Raw genomic sequence first — 17,738 nt, 5'->3', positions numbered from 1 at the left:
GCAGCGAGCCAAGGTGATGCCACTGCATTCCAGCCTGGGCGACAGAGTGAGACTCCATCTCAAAAAAAAAAAATGAAAAAAGTCATGAGCAGATGACTTGTACCCATAAAGAGATAGGTCAAAAAGGGAGATGTATAAGTGCATATCACCAGGATTGGTGGTTGTGTACACACAGCTTTATAGCTGTTGTCTGAAATACTGTAATGAACAACCAAAGCCTGTTGACGAGATTGATCAAAACCCTCAATGGGTCACTAGGGCATATGCAGATGCCGAAAGAGCCAGGATCTGGTGAAAGTTTATCTTCCACAAATGCGGATGTACCAAAAGGACATCCCTATGTTTACTGAGGAACTTTCAGCATTTTTCCATACATGCACAATGCTTACACACCAGCAATGCTGAGATAATACACTTTCAGGGAGTCAAATTTGCAACAAACGCATAAAAGGAATTAGAACTCTCTCAAAGTCTCTACACCATTTATACCTCCAGTATTGAAAATGATGTGAAGATGAAATACATAGCATAGTGAATTGCAAAAAGTAATGCTATTTAAAATAGTGGGGAAAAAATATGTATATATACTAAAGACCATTTAGTTTTTTCAAATTTAACATATGACCAAGTGTATTACAGGGAGAGATTATGGGCAGTTGCACAGAGACCGTTCATAAGAGTTGACCTCACAGGATACAACTATCCTGTGACTGAGATTTTTAGGATTTTAGACTTTAGGGATTTTGATCTTTGGGGATTTCAATATTTGGGATTATGGTATTTGAGATGGTCTCTTTTAGGATTATGATCCAAACCCATCTCAGGAATGTGTGAAATTTACACTAGTCCATCCCCATCCCGGGCTGTAGAAATGTAGGACCCACAAGCCTTCGTTACAGAGCCACTTACTGCCCCATGGAGTTCCCAGGTAGATGATAGTAGCGGGGAGGATACATGGCACATGTTATATGGCTCTTGGGTGTGCCTTCTCTCAGCAGGCACTGCCTTTGAAGATTATCATTTGGGGGGATAGAATCTAACAGTATAAAAGTGATAGTCTGGTATGAATTGAGACTTTAGGTTATGAGGAGCCAGAATACTCAAACTTTTTTAGGTGGGGGAAAGGTCTGGGATGTGGGAGGTGGAATTTATTTGCACAAATAACTGAAGACTTCAGGGATGGCTAGCTTCAGGCACAGCTTGTTCCAGGAGTTTTAAAGAGTTACGATAAGAGTTGAAGTGCAGCGGCTCAAGCCTGTAATCCCAGCCCTTTGGGAGGCCGAGGCAGGTGGATCACTTTGAGCTCAGGAGTTTGAGACCAGCCTGGGCAACAGGGCAAAACCCCGTCTCTACAAAAAGTACAAAAGTGAGCTGGGCGTTAGTGGTTTGCACCTGTAATCCCAGCTACTTGGGAGGCTGAGGCTGGAGGATTGCTTGAGCCCAGGAAGAAGAGGTTGCATTGAGCTAAGATCATGCCAGTGCACTCAGCCCAGGTGACAGAGTGAGACCCTGTCTCAAAAAAATAAAATAATAAAGAGTTATGATATGGACTTGATTTCTTTCTCCAACTCTTGGCCCCACTGTCCTCTGTGTTAGCCCCATTCTCATGCTGGTTTTCTGCATGCATCTTGACAACAAGATGGTGTGGGAGCTCCAGCCATCACATCTGAATTCCAAGCAGCAGGGTAGACAAGAGGGTGGAATAACCACTCATCCCACACTGAAGACTCTTTTAAAGAGACTTCAGAAAAGCCCCACATGGCACCTTGATTTATGTCTCATTGGCTGTAGCATATCACACACAGCTGGAATGGAGGCTGGGGAATGTGGTTTTCTAGCTGGGTAGCCATATGTGCTGATACTAAAAAAAGAAGGGGAAAATGGAAGCCAGCTAGCACCGTCTGTGTCCCCTGGTATGCAGCTTAACTGAATGAGCTTAGCTGGAGGGGAGTATCAGAGATGGAAAGGCATGGAAGTGTTTGGTGTCCTCGACCTCATTCACAGCTAGGGCGTGCCCTAGGCTACAGCTCAGCCAGCGGACAAACCCGGCTCTGGCTCCCGTCCCAGTTCTCCTCGTGGTCCTGACTGCTCCAGCCCTAGGCAGCTTTCCCCCTGTTGGTGGCAGCAGTGAAAGGAACATTTTGGGAATGATGATGTGCGAAGAGAAGCTGAAATGGGGACAGCTGACAAGTTCAGAGCCAGGTCCTCGTTGCAGCTCTCTGTTTAGGGTTGACCTTCCTGCAGATGCCTGCCCTGCTTAGAGGGGTTTCTGCCCCTCCATCCATCTCCCCTTTGCCCCGCATGGCTGGGAAGCATTACTGGCCTGAGCTTGGGGCCCAGGAGTCCATTCCCTGAGGTCCATTCCAGGTTTCTCTTTTTGGAGGCTTTGGGGCACAGGACTGGCCCTTTTGTGAGATAGAGAGAATACCCACGTGGTATGTCACTGTGGGGCCATTCTATGTAACACCCAGGGCCTGTTCTGATTGGAATAGATATGGTTGGCCGTGCCTTGCTGGCTATTAAACATCTTGGGTCTTGGCCGGGCGCGGTGGCTCACGCCTGTAATCCCAGCACTTTGGGAGGCCGAGGCGGGTGGATCATGAGGTCAGGAGATCGAGACCATCCTGGCTAACATGGTGAAACCTCGTCTCTACTGAAAATACAAAAAATTAGCCGAGCATGGTGGCGGGTGCCTGTAGTCCCACCTACTTGGGAGGCTGAGGCAGGAGAATGGCGTGAACCTGGGAGGCGGAGCTTGCAGTGAGCCTAGATTGTGCCACTGCACTCCAGCCTGGGCGACAGAGTGAGACTCCATCTCAAAACAAAACAAAACAAAACAAACAAACAAACAAACATCTTGGGTCTCCACCCTCTTATCGTGGAAAGGATGAGAGGCTAGGATTAGATGTGGTGTCAAAGGGGACTTTGCAATGTTGTAGTTTTTTTAATAAGGAGAAGGTATTCATGCATTGCTGTGTAATTGAAAACTATTTCTAAAAATGTATTGGACTCAAAAGGCTGCATATTGTATGATTCTAATTATATGACACTTTAGAAAAAGGCAAGACTATAGGCACAGAAAACAAATTAGTGATTACACAGGGACTGGAAACGAGAAGAGTTTACTTCAAAGGTCCCAGGGGAATCTTGGAGGATGGTGGATGGATTTTGTATCTAAATTGTGATGGGGGTTCCATGACTGAATATGTTTATCAAAATTTATAAAACTGTATATCTTAAAAAAGTGAATTTTTTATATATGTAAATTATACCTCAATAATCCTGACTTTAAAAAGTGTATCAGGCCGGGCATGGTTGGTCACACCTGTGATCCCAGCACTTAGGAAGGCTGCGGCAGGTGGATCACAAGGTCAGGAGTTGAAGACCAGCCTGGCCAAGATGGTGAAAGCCCATCTCTACTAAAAATACAAAAATTAGCCAGGTACAGTGGCAGGTGCCCGTAATCCCAGCTACTCGGGAGGCTGAGAGGCAGGAGAATCACTTGAACCCAGGTGGCAGAGGTTGCAGTGAGCCAAGATCACGCCACTGCATTCCAGCCTGGGTGACAGAGACTTCGTCTCAAAAAAAAAAAAAAAAAAATATATATATATATATATATATTAGCTAGGCATAGTGGCCCATGCCTGTAATCCCAACACTTTGGGAAACCAAGGTAGGAGATTGCTTGCGGCTGGGAGTCCAAGACTACCAGCTTGGACAACGTAGTAAGACTCTGTCTCCACAAAACAAAAAAATTATTTATTTATTTATTTATTTAGAGACAGAGTTTTGCTCTTGTTGCCCAGGCTGGAGTGCAACCACGCCCTGCTAATTTCGTATTTTTAGTAGAGACGGGGTTTCTCCATGTTGATCAGGCTGGTCTTGAACTCCTAACCTCAGGTGATCCACCCACCTCCGCCTCCCAAAGTGCTGGGATTACAGGCGTGAGCCACCGCGCCCTGCCAAAAAATTTTTTTTATAAACTAGCTGACTGTGGTGGCACACACCGGTGGTTCCAGCTAGTCAGGAGGCTGAGGTGGGAAGATTGCATGAGCCTGGGAGATCGAGGCTGCAGTGGGCCGTGATCCACTGCCCTCCAGCCTGAGCAACAGAGTGGGACCCTGTCTAAAACAAACAAACAAAAACAAACAAAAAATTAGGCTGGGCGCAGGGGCTCATGCATATAATCCCAGCACTTTGGGAGGCCGAGGCGGGTGGATCACCTGAGGTCAGGAGTTCAAGATCAGCTTGGCCAACATGGCGAAACCCCGTCTCTACTAACAGTACAAAAAAATTAGCCGGGCGTCGTGGCACATGCCTGTCATCCCAGCTACTCGGGAGGCTGAGGCAGGAGAATTGCTTGAACCTAGGAGGTGGAGGTTGCAGTGAGCCGAGACCACACCATTGCACTCCAGCCTGGGCAAGAGAGCAAGACTCCATCTCAAAAAAAAAAAAAGGAAAGAAACCCAACAACAACAACAAAAACAAAATTAAAGAGTGTCTCCTTCCCACCTCACTGGGTTACTGCGAGGATTAAATGACAGTATGCACCGTGTCCTTATCCTCATGCCTGACACATTATAAGGGCTCCAAAAATGGTGATTAGATCATAATTATCTTCATCATCATCATTAGTATTTTCGTCATTCCTATTTCATTTATATCAGTAAATTAGACATGAGCAAGACACATTTTTGCCATTAAAAAGATTGCGGCACATATTCCAGCCCTGGACTCATCTTAGAACCAACATAGCAATAATCCCCCTTTATTGCCTATTTTCCACACTGAGAACTGAACATGGCTGATGGCTGGAGCCCTGCTTATGTCGATTATAATCATCCCATTTCACAGACCAGGAAATGAAGGGCCAGAGAGCTTGGGCGACTTGCCAGTAACCACACAGCTAGTGAGAGGCAGCACCTGGGTACGGCCTCGGTCTGTGTGGTCCTGAAGCCCATGCAGGCTCTGATCCTGGCCCCTGGCTGGAGACACAGAGGTTCAGGATGAGGCCACAGGGACAGGGGGCAGGCAGCTTGCGGACTCCAGAGAGAAGGGTCCCTGGTCCAGGAGCCCTGGTCTGGGGCCTGGCTTCCCAGAGCAGGGCAGTTGGTACCTACATTCCTGGCTGGCATGTCTATTATACCACTCCTGAGGGCCTGGCTGGGAGAGCTGAGCCTTGTGGATTCCTGTCCAGGCACCACTGGGCAAGCCGGACACAGCAGTGCTGTTGTAGGCAGAGGGAAGACTCGGAGCAGTGCCCTTTGGTGACCAGGCTTAGAAGCCGACAGCCTGGGAACCTGGCAGGCCAAGGGAGGTGGCTCCCCTGGTCACAGGGGTCTTGGGTAGCAACATTGACTCAATCAGGACAGTCCTGTGGGATGCAGAGCACAAGGCTGTCACCTTGGAATCTTCTCACTCCCTTCCTCCCACCACCTCCACATTCTACCAGCTTCACCTCCCTAATCCGTCCATTGAGCAGCTTTCCTCCTCTCTGCTTTGGTGCCTATCTGGACCACTGTGATGACCTCCAGCTGAGCCCCTGCCCCTGCTGCCCAGCAAGCTCTTTGCTGCGCTAGAGGGAATTATTTGTTTATTTTATTTTATTATTTATTTATTTATTTTTTGAGATGGAGTCTCGCTCTGTCGCCCAGGATGGAGTACAGTGGCGCGATCTCCACTCACTGCAAGCTCTGCCTCCTGGGTTCATGCCATTCTCCTGCCTCAGCCTCCCGAGTAGCTGGGACTACAGGCGCCTGCCACCATGCCTGGCTAATTTTTTGTATTTTTAGTAGAGATGGGGTTTCACCATGTTAGCCAGGATGGTCTCGATCTCCTGACCTCGTGATCCTCCCACCTCGGCCTCCCAAAATGCTGGGATTACAGGCATGAGCCACCGCGCCTGGCCTATTTTGTTTATAATATAATAAATGTTACAAGCATAGCTGGGTCTCGCTATGTGGCCCAGGCTGGCCTTGAACTCCTGGCCTCAAGTGATTCTCCAACCTTTGCATCCTAAGTAGCTGGCACTACAGGCATTGAGCCACTGCTCTCAGCCATGGGAATTTTTTTTTTAATGCAAAAATCAGACTGTGTCTGGCCCACTCAGAACTTCTCATGGACTGCCCACTGCATTTCAAATACAATGCAGCCTCCACAGCGTGGCCCAAAGGTCCTGCAGAGTCAAGGCCTGCTGACCTCTGACCTCGAGTCACTTTCCCTTCATTTGCCCCCTCCCACCACACAAGTCTGTTCCCCTTTCCAGGAATATTCTTCCTGCTGCCCACCTTCCCGCTCCCTGCCTGCTCAGACCTACTCAACCTGTGAACCTCAGGGAAGAAGGGCCCTGGCCGTCTCTCGGTGGACACTGAGCGGTCTGCAGTGTGCGCACGTGGGCGCTGTGTCTCCCCACAAAGAACAAAAGGTTCTTGGCAACCAGCCCTCCGGCCTCTCTGGCCCTTCCGCATCCACATCCCCTGGTGCCACCACCAACAGCCAGTGGAAAGTTTAATAGGCAAAAAAGAAGAGAGAGAGAAAAAGCTTCTTCATGCTGAGAAAATGGGTCACCCAAGAGAGGGTCTCCCCAGTGGACACTTTTTTTTTTTTTTTTTTTGAGACTGAGTCTCGCTCTGTCACCCAGGCTGGAGTGCAGTGGCGCGATCTCGGCTCACTGCAACCTCTGCCTCCTGGGGTCAAGCGATTCTCCTGCCTCAGCCTCCTGAGTAGCTGTGATCACATGCGCGCACCACCATGCCCAGCTAGTTTTTGTATTTTTAGTAGAGACAAGGTTTCATCATGTTGGCCAGGATGGTCTTGAACTCCTGACCTCGTGATCCCCCTGGCCTCTGCTTCCCAAAGTGCTGGGATTACAGGCATGAGCCACTGCGTCCGGCCCCAGTGGACATTTTGGAGACACCAGCTCATGTCAGCTGTTGCCTCTGCTGGCTCCTTGACCTAGAGTGCCCTCCTCCCACCTATGCTCTTCCTTTAAGACATAGCCCAAATGTCATTTCCTCTGGGCAGCCTTCCAGTTCCCCCAGCTATAAGGGGTTCCTGCCCATTCTGACATCCCACATGCCTGCACCTCACTCTGTTCCAAGTGTCACTCACCGTTTCCATGTCCCGTCTGCCTTCCTGCTCCAAGCACAGAGCCAGACACATAGTAAGTGCCCTCTCAGTGTCTGCAGACACAACAGATCTCTATGTCTCAGTCGGGCTTATGTTTACAAACCTGAACTCTAAAGCCAGACCCTGGTTTGAATCTCAGATCTGTGTCTTCCCACCTGCATGACCTTGAGCGAGTGGCTTAACCTTTCCAAGCCTCAATTTCCTCATCTGTAAAATGGGGACAATAATTGTGCCTGCTTCATAGGACTGTTATGAAGACAAAATGGGTCAGTGCACATGATGTGCTTAGAAATGAATCCAGTACACGGTGAGCACTCCTTAATATTGGTGGCTTTTTTTTTTTTTTTTTTTTGAGATGGAGTATCGCTGTCGCACAGGCTGGAGTGCAGTGGTACGATCTCAGCTCACTGCAACCTCTGCTGCCCGGGTTCAAGCAATTCTCCTGCCTCATCCTCCTGAGTAGCTGGGATTAGAGCTGCCTGCCACCGTGCCCAGCTAATTTTTGTATTTTTAGTAGAGGTGGGATTTCAACATCTTGGCTAGGCTGGCCTTGAACCCCTGACCTCGTAATCCACCTGCCTCGGCCTCTCAAAGTGCTGGGATTACAGGCGTGAGCCACCACGCCTGACCTAATATTGGTGGCTTTTATATTTCTCCCTGGCGTGGGCCTGACATTTCAGTTTCCTGTGTCGAGGGCTTACTGAATTGACAGCCATTCTCCTCCATTTCCAGAGCTGGACAGAGGCCTCACGGAGCCCCAGATACAGGTGGTTTGCCGCCAGATGCTAGAAGCCCTCAATTTCCTGCACAGCAAGAGGATCATCCACCGAGATCTGAAAGCTGGCAACGTGCTGATGACCCTCGAGGGAGACATCAGGCTGGGTAAGGGGCTCAGGGTGGGAAAGGTGGAGCCACAGGGTGTCTGCCTGGGGGTGTTGGCCTGGCCTCTGCAGGCCAGTGGGAGTGTGGACCTCATGGGGGGTGTGGGGTCCTCACGCCTACGCCCTCTTGGCATGTCAGCAATTCTCCCCTTCCTACTCTTGATTCTTTGCTTTTTTTCAATTATTTTATTTTATTTTATTTTTTTGAGGCAGCCTGGCACCCAGGCTGGAGTGCAGTGGTGCGTTCTTGGCTCACTGCAACCTCCACCTCCCAGGTTCAAGTGATTCTTGTGTTTCAGCCTCCCAAGTAGCTGGGATCACAGGCACCTGCCACCATGCCTGGCTACTTTTTGTACTTTTAGTAGAGATGAGTTTTCACCATGTTGGCCAAGCTGGTCTCGAACTCCTGATCTCAAGTGATCTGCCCGCCTTGGCCTCCCAAAATGCTGGGATTACAGGTGTACACCACTGTGCCTGGCCAGCTTCTTTCTAATCAAGAGAATTCGAATGAGAGTGATGGATGGAGGGATGACCCAGCTCCATCCCCAGGGGGAAAACAGTAGGACATTAAGCACATATATCAAAACCTTCTTTTTTTGTTGTTGTTTTTGGACAGAGTCTCACTCTGTTATCCAGGCTGGAGTGCAGTGGCGAAATCTCGGCTCACTGCAACCTCCACCTCCTCAGTTCAAGTGATTCTCCTGCCTCAGCCTCCTGAGTTGCTGGGACTACAGGCACCCGCCACCACACCTGGCTAATTTTTGTATTTTTAGTAGAGACCGGGTTTCACCATGTTGGCCAGGCTGGTCTCGAGTTCCTGACCACAAGTGAACCACCCGCCTCGGCCTCCCAAAGTGCTGGGATTACAGGTGTGAACCACCACGCCCGGCTCAAAACCTTCTTCTTCAAATGTCTCCTCTTTGTATTTTTAATGTTTTTATTTTTTTAACCAAAATAACACATACATGTGTCATCCCCTCACGTGTCTCCTTTTGCCATCCACCTGCAGAGACAAGCGCTTTGAGTTCTTCTCATGTGTACTTCTGCATCGCCAAATGATATGGCTACAATGCATTTTTTAAAGTAATGATTTTCGGCCAGTCATGGTGGCTCACGCCTGTAATCCCAGCACTTTGGTAGGCTGAGGTGGGTGGATCACCTGAGGTCAGGAGTTCAAGACCAGCCTGGCCAACATGGCGAAACCCCAATCTCTACTAAAAATACAAAAATTAGCCGGGCGTGGTGGCACACGCCTGTATTCCCAGCTACTTGGGAGGCTGAGACAGGAGAATCGCTTGAACCCAGGAGGCAGAGTTTGCAGTGAGCTGAGATTGCACCACTGCACTCCGGTCTGGGCAACAGAGTAAGACTCTGTTTCACGAAAACAAAAACAAAAAAACAAACAACACATAGTTGGTGCTCAATAAACAGTCACTTCCAGCATGACCACCACTTTAGCCTATGGTTAGTTACTTCAGCATCCCCAACTCCCAACCCCCATGCCCCGCCCAGTGTGCTGGAGACTTGGCAGGTGGACCAGTCAGGAAGCCAACTGCCCATCTCTCACTCCTGCCTTCACCCAGCCCAGCATTGCTATTTCCTGCTACCAGCAGACTGGGGGCCTGGTTCTTTCACTAGAGCTACCATGCACTGAGCCAGCATCTGATATGTGTTAACTCATTCCATTCTCAAAAGCCACTGATAACATCTTGCAGGACGGATTTGGGACCTAGCAAGACTGACTTATCCAAGGTCACATTGCTGATAAGAGGAACAACTGGGGTTCAAACCAAGGCAGCTGGGTCCAGAGCCTACATGCTTAACCACTACCCTCTTGTCGCCTCTCTTAGTGGCAAATGATAAAAACCCACTTCCTAAGAGTTAAGGCAGACAGGAAAATGTGAACATCATGGAGCCAAATTGGAGAAGAAATACAGCTGGGTGGGCCTTAAAGTTAGTTGAAACCTGGAACATAAACGCTGCCAGGACCGTATCCCTGGCCCTTGGCTTTCTGTGCATGTAGGTTCGGCTCCCAGACCAACCCTCTGCACCAAGCTCAGGATACCATCTAGTTTCACCTTTCCCAGCATCATCTGCTGCTGCCTGAACCCGAACTCACCATTGGAGGCTTTGGCATCAATAATCCCAGGGGAGGGCTCTGACTGGCCCCATTTGGCCCAGATAGTAATCCTTGGACCAATCAGTGAGGCCCAGGCAGGAGGGGGTCTCCCACAGGCCCGGCTTGTCTTCAGTCTCTGGCACGGAGGGTGGGGTCACGTGACAACACGGAAGTAGCCCTCGCTCCCGCAATGAGGCAGTGTGGTGGGTGGGGAGATGGTTTTTCAGAGGAAGGGAGGATTTGGACCGGCCAGAAAAAAAAATTGCGGTCTACCTACTCTGCCCAGCCTATGAGAATCACACAGGCCCAGCAGAGGGGAAGTAAGTGAGGCAGAAGCTTGAGGGATGGGAAGCAAGAACAAAGGGCTGGGTTGGCGGTGAGTGCGTGGAGGGTGTCAGGAAGACAGTGCAGTGTGTTGCGAGGAGGAGAGTCAGTGAAGGCCAAAGGTGGGGGGTCAAACCGAAGACGAAGCCCTTATCAAATGGGCACGCGTCTCTAAGTTCCTAAAAAATGGAAGAAAATAAAAATAACCGGCCGGGTGCGGTGGCTCACGCCTGTAATCCCAGCACTTTGGGAGGCCGAGGCGGGCGGATCACGAGGTCAGGAGATCAAGACCATCCTGGCTAACACGGTGAAATCCCATCTCTACTAAAAATACAAAAAAATTAGCCAGGCGTGGTGGCGGGCGCCTGTAGTCCCAGCTACTCGGGAGGCTGAGGCAGGAGAATGGCGTGAACCCGGGAGGCGGAGCTTGCAGTGAGCCGAGATTGCGCCATTGCACTCCAGCCTGGGCGACAGAGCGAGACTCCGTCTCAAAAAAAAAAAAAAAAAAAATATATATATATATATATATATAATTTTAATATAAATAAATTTGGAGCTATACACAGCAAACCCGTAAATGTTTAGTTGTCAGTATTATAGTTTTTAATCTGAAAAATAATGAGTTTTTAATAAGCAACATGACTTTGGTAATCAGAAAACACACACACACACACACACACACACGAGAGTAGCTAGAGTCCTGTACACAATTTGGAATAAGACCCACAAAAAGGAGAATTAAAGTCCTTCCTAATCCTGCCAGAATAAACCACCACTCTCCGTGGGCTTCCCTCCAAGTCTTTTTTTGTCTGCAGAAAAGTCGGATCAGATAGTGGGAAAGAGCACAGCTGGGTGACCTTCTGTGCATTACTTAGTCTTTCTTAAGTTAAGCTTCCTTATCTGTAAAATGGGAGTCATAATTTTCCCTGCCTTAAAGGGTCATAGATATAAACGATGTGTGTAGGAATAGATATGCAGATGATATGCATAAGTTTCTTTGCACAGTGCTATGCATATGGTAAGTTCTCAGTAAATATTAGTTTTTCTTTTTTTTTTTTTTGAGATGGAGTTTCGCTTTTGTTGCCCAGGCTGGAGTGCAATGGCACGATCTTAGTTCTCCACAACCTCTGCCTCCTGGGTTCAAGCGATTCTCTTGCATCAGCCTCCTGAGCAGCTGGGATTACAGGCATGTGCCACCACGCCTGGCTAATTTTGTATTTTTAGTAGAGAGGGGATTTTTCCATGTTGGTTTTTGTCTCGAACTCCTGACCTCAGGTGATCTGCCTGCCTCAGCCTCCCAAAGTGCTGGGATTACAGGCATGAGCCACCGTGTCCAGTGACAATATTAGTTTTTATAAGATAAACTAGGATTATTATATATATATATACAGTTTCCTAGTCTGGTTTTTAACATTGAATATCAGCGTATTCCTCCATATCCTTAAAGATTACTCAGAAACATGATTATTTTCGTGTTTTTCTTGTACCCATCACAGGCACAAAATGCAATTTACCTATCAGAGCCCTGAGGAAAGCCCTGAATTGGATACTTGGGTTTCTCATGAGGTTTATCATCTTTATGAAATCATGCAGTGATGAGTGTGCTTGTTCATGGATCTTTGAGTCTCTTTCTGTAACATACCTTGAAGAGGAATTCTCAGAAGCAGAGTGCTGGGTGTGTGCAGCGAGTTGGGGTTTTGTTCATCCTGCAGCCGGCATGCCCTCCGCGCTGGTCATACCAGTTGACACACCCCCCCAGTGCAGTGTGCAATTCTCTTTTCACCACATCCTGGCCCCTACTGGGTTTTACTTAATAGAGAAAAAACAAAAAAACCCACAAAACCAAAAAACTTTGCTACATATGCATTTCAGTTTTTTAAACCATAGAAACAATACACTCTATCAAAAACATTTTAAAGAATAAAAGTGGGCCGGGCGCGTTGGCTCATGCCTGTATTCCTAGCACTTTGGGAGGCCGAGGCAGGTGGATCACCTGAGGTCGGGATTTTGAGACCAGCCTGACCAACATGATGAAACCCCCCGTCTCTACTAAAAATACAAAACTAGCCGGGCATGGTGGCGCATGCCTGTAATCCCAGCTGCTTGGGAGGCTGAGGCAGGAGAATTGCTTGAACCCGGAAGGTGGAGGTTGCAGTGAGCCGAGATCGTGCCATTGCACTCCAGTCTGGGCAACAAGAATGAAACTCCATCTGAAAAAAAAAGAATAAAAGTGTGTAAAGTGAAAAATGTAGGGTCCTGGCCGGGTGCAGTGGCTCACACCTGTAATCCCAGCACTTTGGGAGGCCGAGGCGGGCGGATCACGAGGTCAGGAGATCGAGACCATCCTGGCTAACATGGTGAAACCCTGTCTCTACTAAAAAAAAAAAAAATTAGCCAGGCATGGTGGCAGGTGCCTGTAGTGCCAGCTACTTGGGAGGCTGAGGCAGGAGAATGGCGTGAACCCAGGAGGTGGAGCTTGCAGTGAGCGAAGATCACACCACTGCACTCCAGCCTGGGTGACATGCGAGACTCTGTCTCAAAAAAAAAAAAAGTAAGGTCCCTTCTGTGCACTGCCCCCACCAAAATCCCACTTCCAGGGAGATGAACATTAAGTTTGATGTGCAGACATCCAGACCGGTGTGTGTGTGTGTGTGTATGCACATGCGTGCAGACATGTACACACAATATGCATATATTATTCTTTTAAAGATAATCTTCTACTGGAGTACCTGCACTTGGATCATTTCTGGAATCATGCTACACATTTTATAAGACTCATCAGTCAGTCAGCAACATGTTTGGGACATGTATTAATGTATTAGAGATAAACTTCCAAGTTAGTCCATACAAATACAGCCTCATTCTTTTTAAGAGCTGCATGTTATTTCATAGCTGGGGTGAACCACAATTTATCTAACCATTCAGCAATGAAGCTCCAGCAACACTTTGGATGATTTCCAATTTTTCATTCTTTTTGGCTGTTGCTTTTATAAGCATCCATATATATTATAGATCTGGTTTTAGAGATGGATTTCTACAAATAGAATTGCTGGCAAACAAGTTTTTAAAACCCAGTTTTATTTTTTACATATATGAGTAAAGGCATTTTAGCAAATTCTGTCTCTTTGTTTATTTATGAGCATGCTCATTCGATAAACCTGTTGAGTGCTTCCTGCTCCAGATAACGTGCCAGGGATACAACTGTGGCCACAGCAGAAATGATCTCTTTCTTTATGGAAATTACAGCGGAGAAAGGGAGATTTCCCTTATCTCCGCTGCCCTTGTCTCTAATACATTTTAAAATGGGAGGAGAAGGGGGAGTGTTTTCATCAGAAGAGACTGCATGGTGAAAATCCCTTTTGAATTGCTCAAGGGCAGCCATCAGCTATCAAGGGACACTCCCTTATAAACTCTGCGGAGGGAGCAAACAGGCTCAGTTCTCTGGGCTGCAAGGTGGGGCTGCCCCAGTCTCCCATCTGGGCCCCATCGTGTGGGGCAGAAGGGGAAGTAGCAGCTACCCAAAGAGCTGGCTGGTGCGTGCCTGAGGGAGGCCCTGGGGACCTACGGTGTGTCATTGCACGTTGGTGGTTTCTGTTTTTCGTCTCTCTTCTCAGGAAGGGATAGGCAGGGCCTATGGTCGGGGAGTGGCCACCTTCTGGGATCCTCACCCTGGGCCTGAGAGGCAGTCACTGTTCCCAAAAGGTTTCCTGGGATGGGATGATGTGCCAGCCCTTAGTGGTGTTTGCGAGGGAGCCAGGCCCACGGGGGGCCTGGCTGACCCAGCAGGAAGGTGGGGCCAGCTTCCCATTCTTACCCTGGAGGCCCAGGGGAGCCGCCTGCCGGAGTCATCAGCAGAGCCAGGCTCTACCTGGGTTTCCTGCTTCTGCACCTCACTTGCAGCACCTGTTGGTCCCACTTCAGGAGGCTGAGGGCCCCCTGTCCCCTCTTGTTGGCCAGACTGTCCCCTGATATAGCAACTGCTGTCCAGTTAGCACTAACCGGGGCTCAGAAGCCAGCTTTCCTGACCACTCCCAGGAGGTGGCGGGGGGTCTTAGTTCAGCCTCAGCCTTGCCCCAGCCTGAAAAAGGCTGGACTGGCTCATGGGCCGGTGAAAGAATCACCATCTTCTCACTTTTGCCACGAGTGGACCTTGCAGCGCAGTGCTTTGCGTTTGTCATTTAATCCTCAGGAAAACCTGCGCGATGGTTCTGTGCTATCACCCCCGTGTCACAGATGGGGAAACTGAGGCTCAGAGGCTTTGTAACTGCCCTGCCCATCTCCTGCCTTATCTGCTTCCACCCCCAGCCCCCTCCTTCCGTCCAGGCTGTGTCCTGTCCCCGCTGGTCCCTGCAGCCTGCTGTTTCCTGCCTCCTAGTCTGTTTGCAGTTTTCTCTGCCTGGAAATACCTCCCCCAGATCCTGAGTTTGTGTCTAAAGTAGCTCCCCACCCCGCACCCCAGCACTGTGTTCTTCTCCCTGCCTTCTCAGCCCTGGGCCCTTCTCGCTGCCAGGCATTCCAGGGGTTTTGCCAGGTGCCTGTCGCCACCACGGGAATAACATGTGGCATGTCAGGCAGGACTTGGTTGCTTTCATCTCTGTGCCTAGAACAGTGTCGGGCACATAATAGATGTGCAGTTAGTGTATGCTGAATAAAACTGTCCTTCCTCCAAAGCCCCCAGCCCTCCCTCCGTGACCGTCCCCTCGAGGTCACACCCCCTACTGTGCACTCTCGAGTAGCCCCGGTCCTGTCTTCCCAACACTTTCCATGTTAGGAGTAGACGTTTGTTTATTTGCTTACTCTCTGCTCCCCCAACTAAACTGTGGATTCCCCGAGGGTCCTCATTGTATTCTCTGATCCCGGCTAGTGTCTCGCTCCTGATGGAGCCTGGTGAGCACCTGAATGAATGGGTGAGTGGACAGTGAAGCAGAAGAGCAGAGGCTGGAACCAAGTTCTCCCGTATTCAGGCCCAGCCTCTTGGCATTGTGCTGCCTCCTTGTTTCACATTGCAAGTCTGAAAGGAGCTCCTGGATACAGCTCATTTCAAGACCAGGCACCGGTGCCCGGGTGGCCTGAAGTTGTCATAATGCTGCAGCTTCTTGGGATGAATCGTCCAAAGGCAGCCATCATCTAGCAGGGGACACCCCTCATAAATTCCATTCAGGGAGTTTCAAATGGAGCATCCCGGGTTCTCTCAAAGTGTTGTTTCATCCTGAATCTATTTTTCAGTCAAGATGAAACTTCACCACAGAAGGCAGGAGCCCTGGAGAAAATTTCTCTTGGTAGCGCTGAATTCTTCTCTTAGCAGTGGGTGTGTGAGGAAAGACTGAGAGTGTTGGAATGCATGTAAAGATACATCTTATTGGCCGGTCCTGGTGCCTCACGCCTGTAATCCTAGCACTTTCGGAGGCCAAGGCAGGAGGATTGCTTGAGCCCAGGGTTCGAGACCAGCCTGGGCAACATAGAGACTCCATCTCTACAAAAAATACAAAAATTAGCCGGGTGTGGTGGCATACACCTGTAGTCTCAGCTACTCGGGAGGATTGCTTGAGCCTGGGAGGTTGAGGCTGCAGTGAGCCATGATTGCGCCACTGCACTCCAGCTTGGGTGACAGAGTGGACTCTGTCATGAAAAAAAAAAAGTGTTCATTTATTTTTGCTAGTCCTGCAAATAATACACTTTATCATAGCAAAGTTGTGGAAGTCTCACCACCCACACACAGCCATTTAAGTAGTGTGGTATATTTCCTCCAAGTCAGTTCAGTGTGTATTTTTCCCCTTTTTGGGGTGGGAGGGGCATAATTCTGACCAGACAGTATATTCAACTGTGTATCACCCTTCTCCCCACTTAACCTTTTACAGTAATATAAATAGTAATCAATAAGGCCGGGCGCAGTGGCTCATGCCTATAATCCCAGCACTTTGGAAGGCCAAGGCTGGTGGACCACCTGAGGTTAGGAGTTCAAGACAAGCCTGGGCAACGTGGTGAAACCCCATCTCTACTAAAAATACAAAAATTAGCTGGGCATGTTGGCACATGCCTGTAATGTCATCTACTCGGGAGGCTGAGGCACAAGAATCGCTTGAACCCGGGAGGTGGAGGTTGCAGTGAGCCAAGATTGCGCCACTGCACTCCAGCCTGGGTGATAGAGCAAGACTCCATCTCAAAAAAATAATAATAAATTAATAAATAGTAATAAATACCGCCCAGGTTGGAGTGCAGTGGCACAATCCTGGCTCACTGCAGCCTCTGCCTCCTGGGTTCAAGCGATTCTCCCACCTCAGCCTCCCAAGTAATTGGGACTGCAGGGACATGCCACCACACCTGACTAATTTTTTTTTTTTTGAGACAGTCTTACTCTATTGCCTGGGCTGGAGCGCAGTGGTGCGATTGCAGCTCCCTGCAGCCTCCACCTCCCGGGTTCAAGCGATTTTTGTGCCTCAGCCTCCCAAGTATCTGGGATTACAGGCGTCCACCACCACGCCTGGCTAATTTTTGTATTTTTAGTAGAGACTGGGTTTTGCCACGTTGGCCAGGTTGATCTCAAACTCCTAGCCTCAAGCGATCTGCCTGTTTCAGCCTTCCAAAGTACTGGGATTACAGGCATGAGCCACCCTGCCTGGCCTCCATTTTTCTTAATCTATATAAAAAGTTTTAAAATCACTCCCTGATAGCCAAGCAATTATGGTTGTTTTTAGTGTGTCACTATTATTATAATTTTATAATGGCACTGTTATTATAATGGGATTTTGATTAACGTCATTATGCATTTTTTTAAATTTAAGGCTGTTTCATTAGGGCAGAGTCCTGGATTTGGAATTACTGGATTAAAATGGTATGGGTATTTTAAAGGTTCTTGCTATTTATTGCCAAATTGCTTTCCTGAAGGCTGCTGCCAGTGCAGGCTCTTGTTAGTAGAGAGGAAAGTGTTCATCTCAGTACTTCCTCACAGCAGCAGATATTCTTATATTTTTAATGCCTTCTAATTTGCTAGATAGAAAATGGCATCTGTTAGTCGACTTGGAATGTGTACCCCTGAGTCCACATACCCGGCTTTTACCCCAGGGCTATGGGTGGAGGAATATCCGTGGAAAACGCTAGCTGAGATTTTGTCTTGCAGCTGACTTTGGTGTGTCTGCCAAGAATCTGAAGACTCTACAGAAACGAGATTCCTTCATCGGCACGCCTTACTGGTGAGTCGTGTAGCTTCTGGAAATGGAATGGACTGGATGTTAAAACTCTCCAAGGTGACCACCAGGCGCTTTAGACAGAGAGGGGCCGGAAGACAA

General features: G+C 48.7%; 1 protein-coding gene across 1 annotated transcript in view; it reads left to right on the top strand.

Moving 5' to 3' along the window:
* Positions 1–17,738, top strand: part of STK10 (serine/threonine kinase 10) — a 144,340-nt gene that overhangs the window by 62,680 nt on the left and 63,922 nt on the right. The window contains exons 4-5 of the mRNA XM_019027991.4: positions 7,861–8,010; positions 17,570–17,642. Of these exons, the coding sequence (XP_018883536.3) occupies positions 7,861–8,010; positions 17,570–17,642 (223 nt within the window). The remainder of the gene's footprint in view (positions 1–7,860; positions 8,011–17,569; positions 17,643–17,738) is intronic.

This window comes from Gorilla gorilla, chromosome 4 (genome assembly GCF_029281585.2).
Source record: "Gorilla gorilla gorilla isolate KB3781 chromosome 4, NHGRI_mGorGor1-v2.1_pri, whole genome shotgun sequence".
NCBI lineage: Eukaryota > Metazoa > Chordata > Mammalia > Primates > Hominidae > Gorilla > Gorilla gorilla.
Note: the sequence above shows the minus strand (reverse complement) of the source record. Positions and strands in the feature narration are given on the sequence as shown.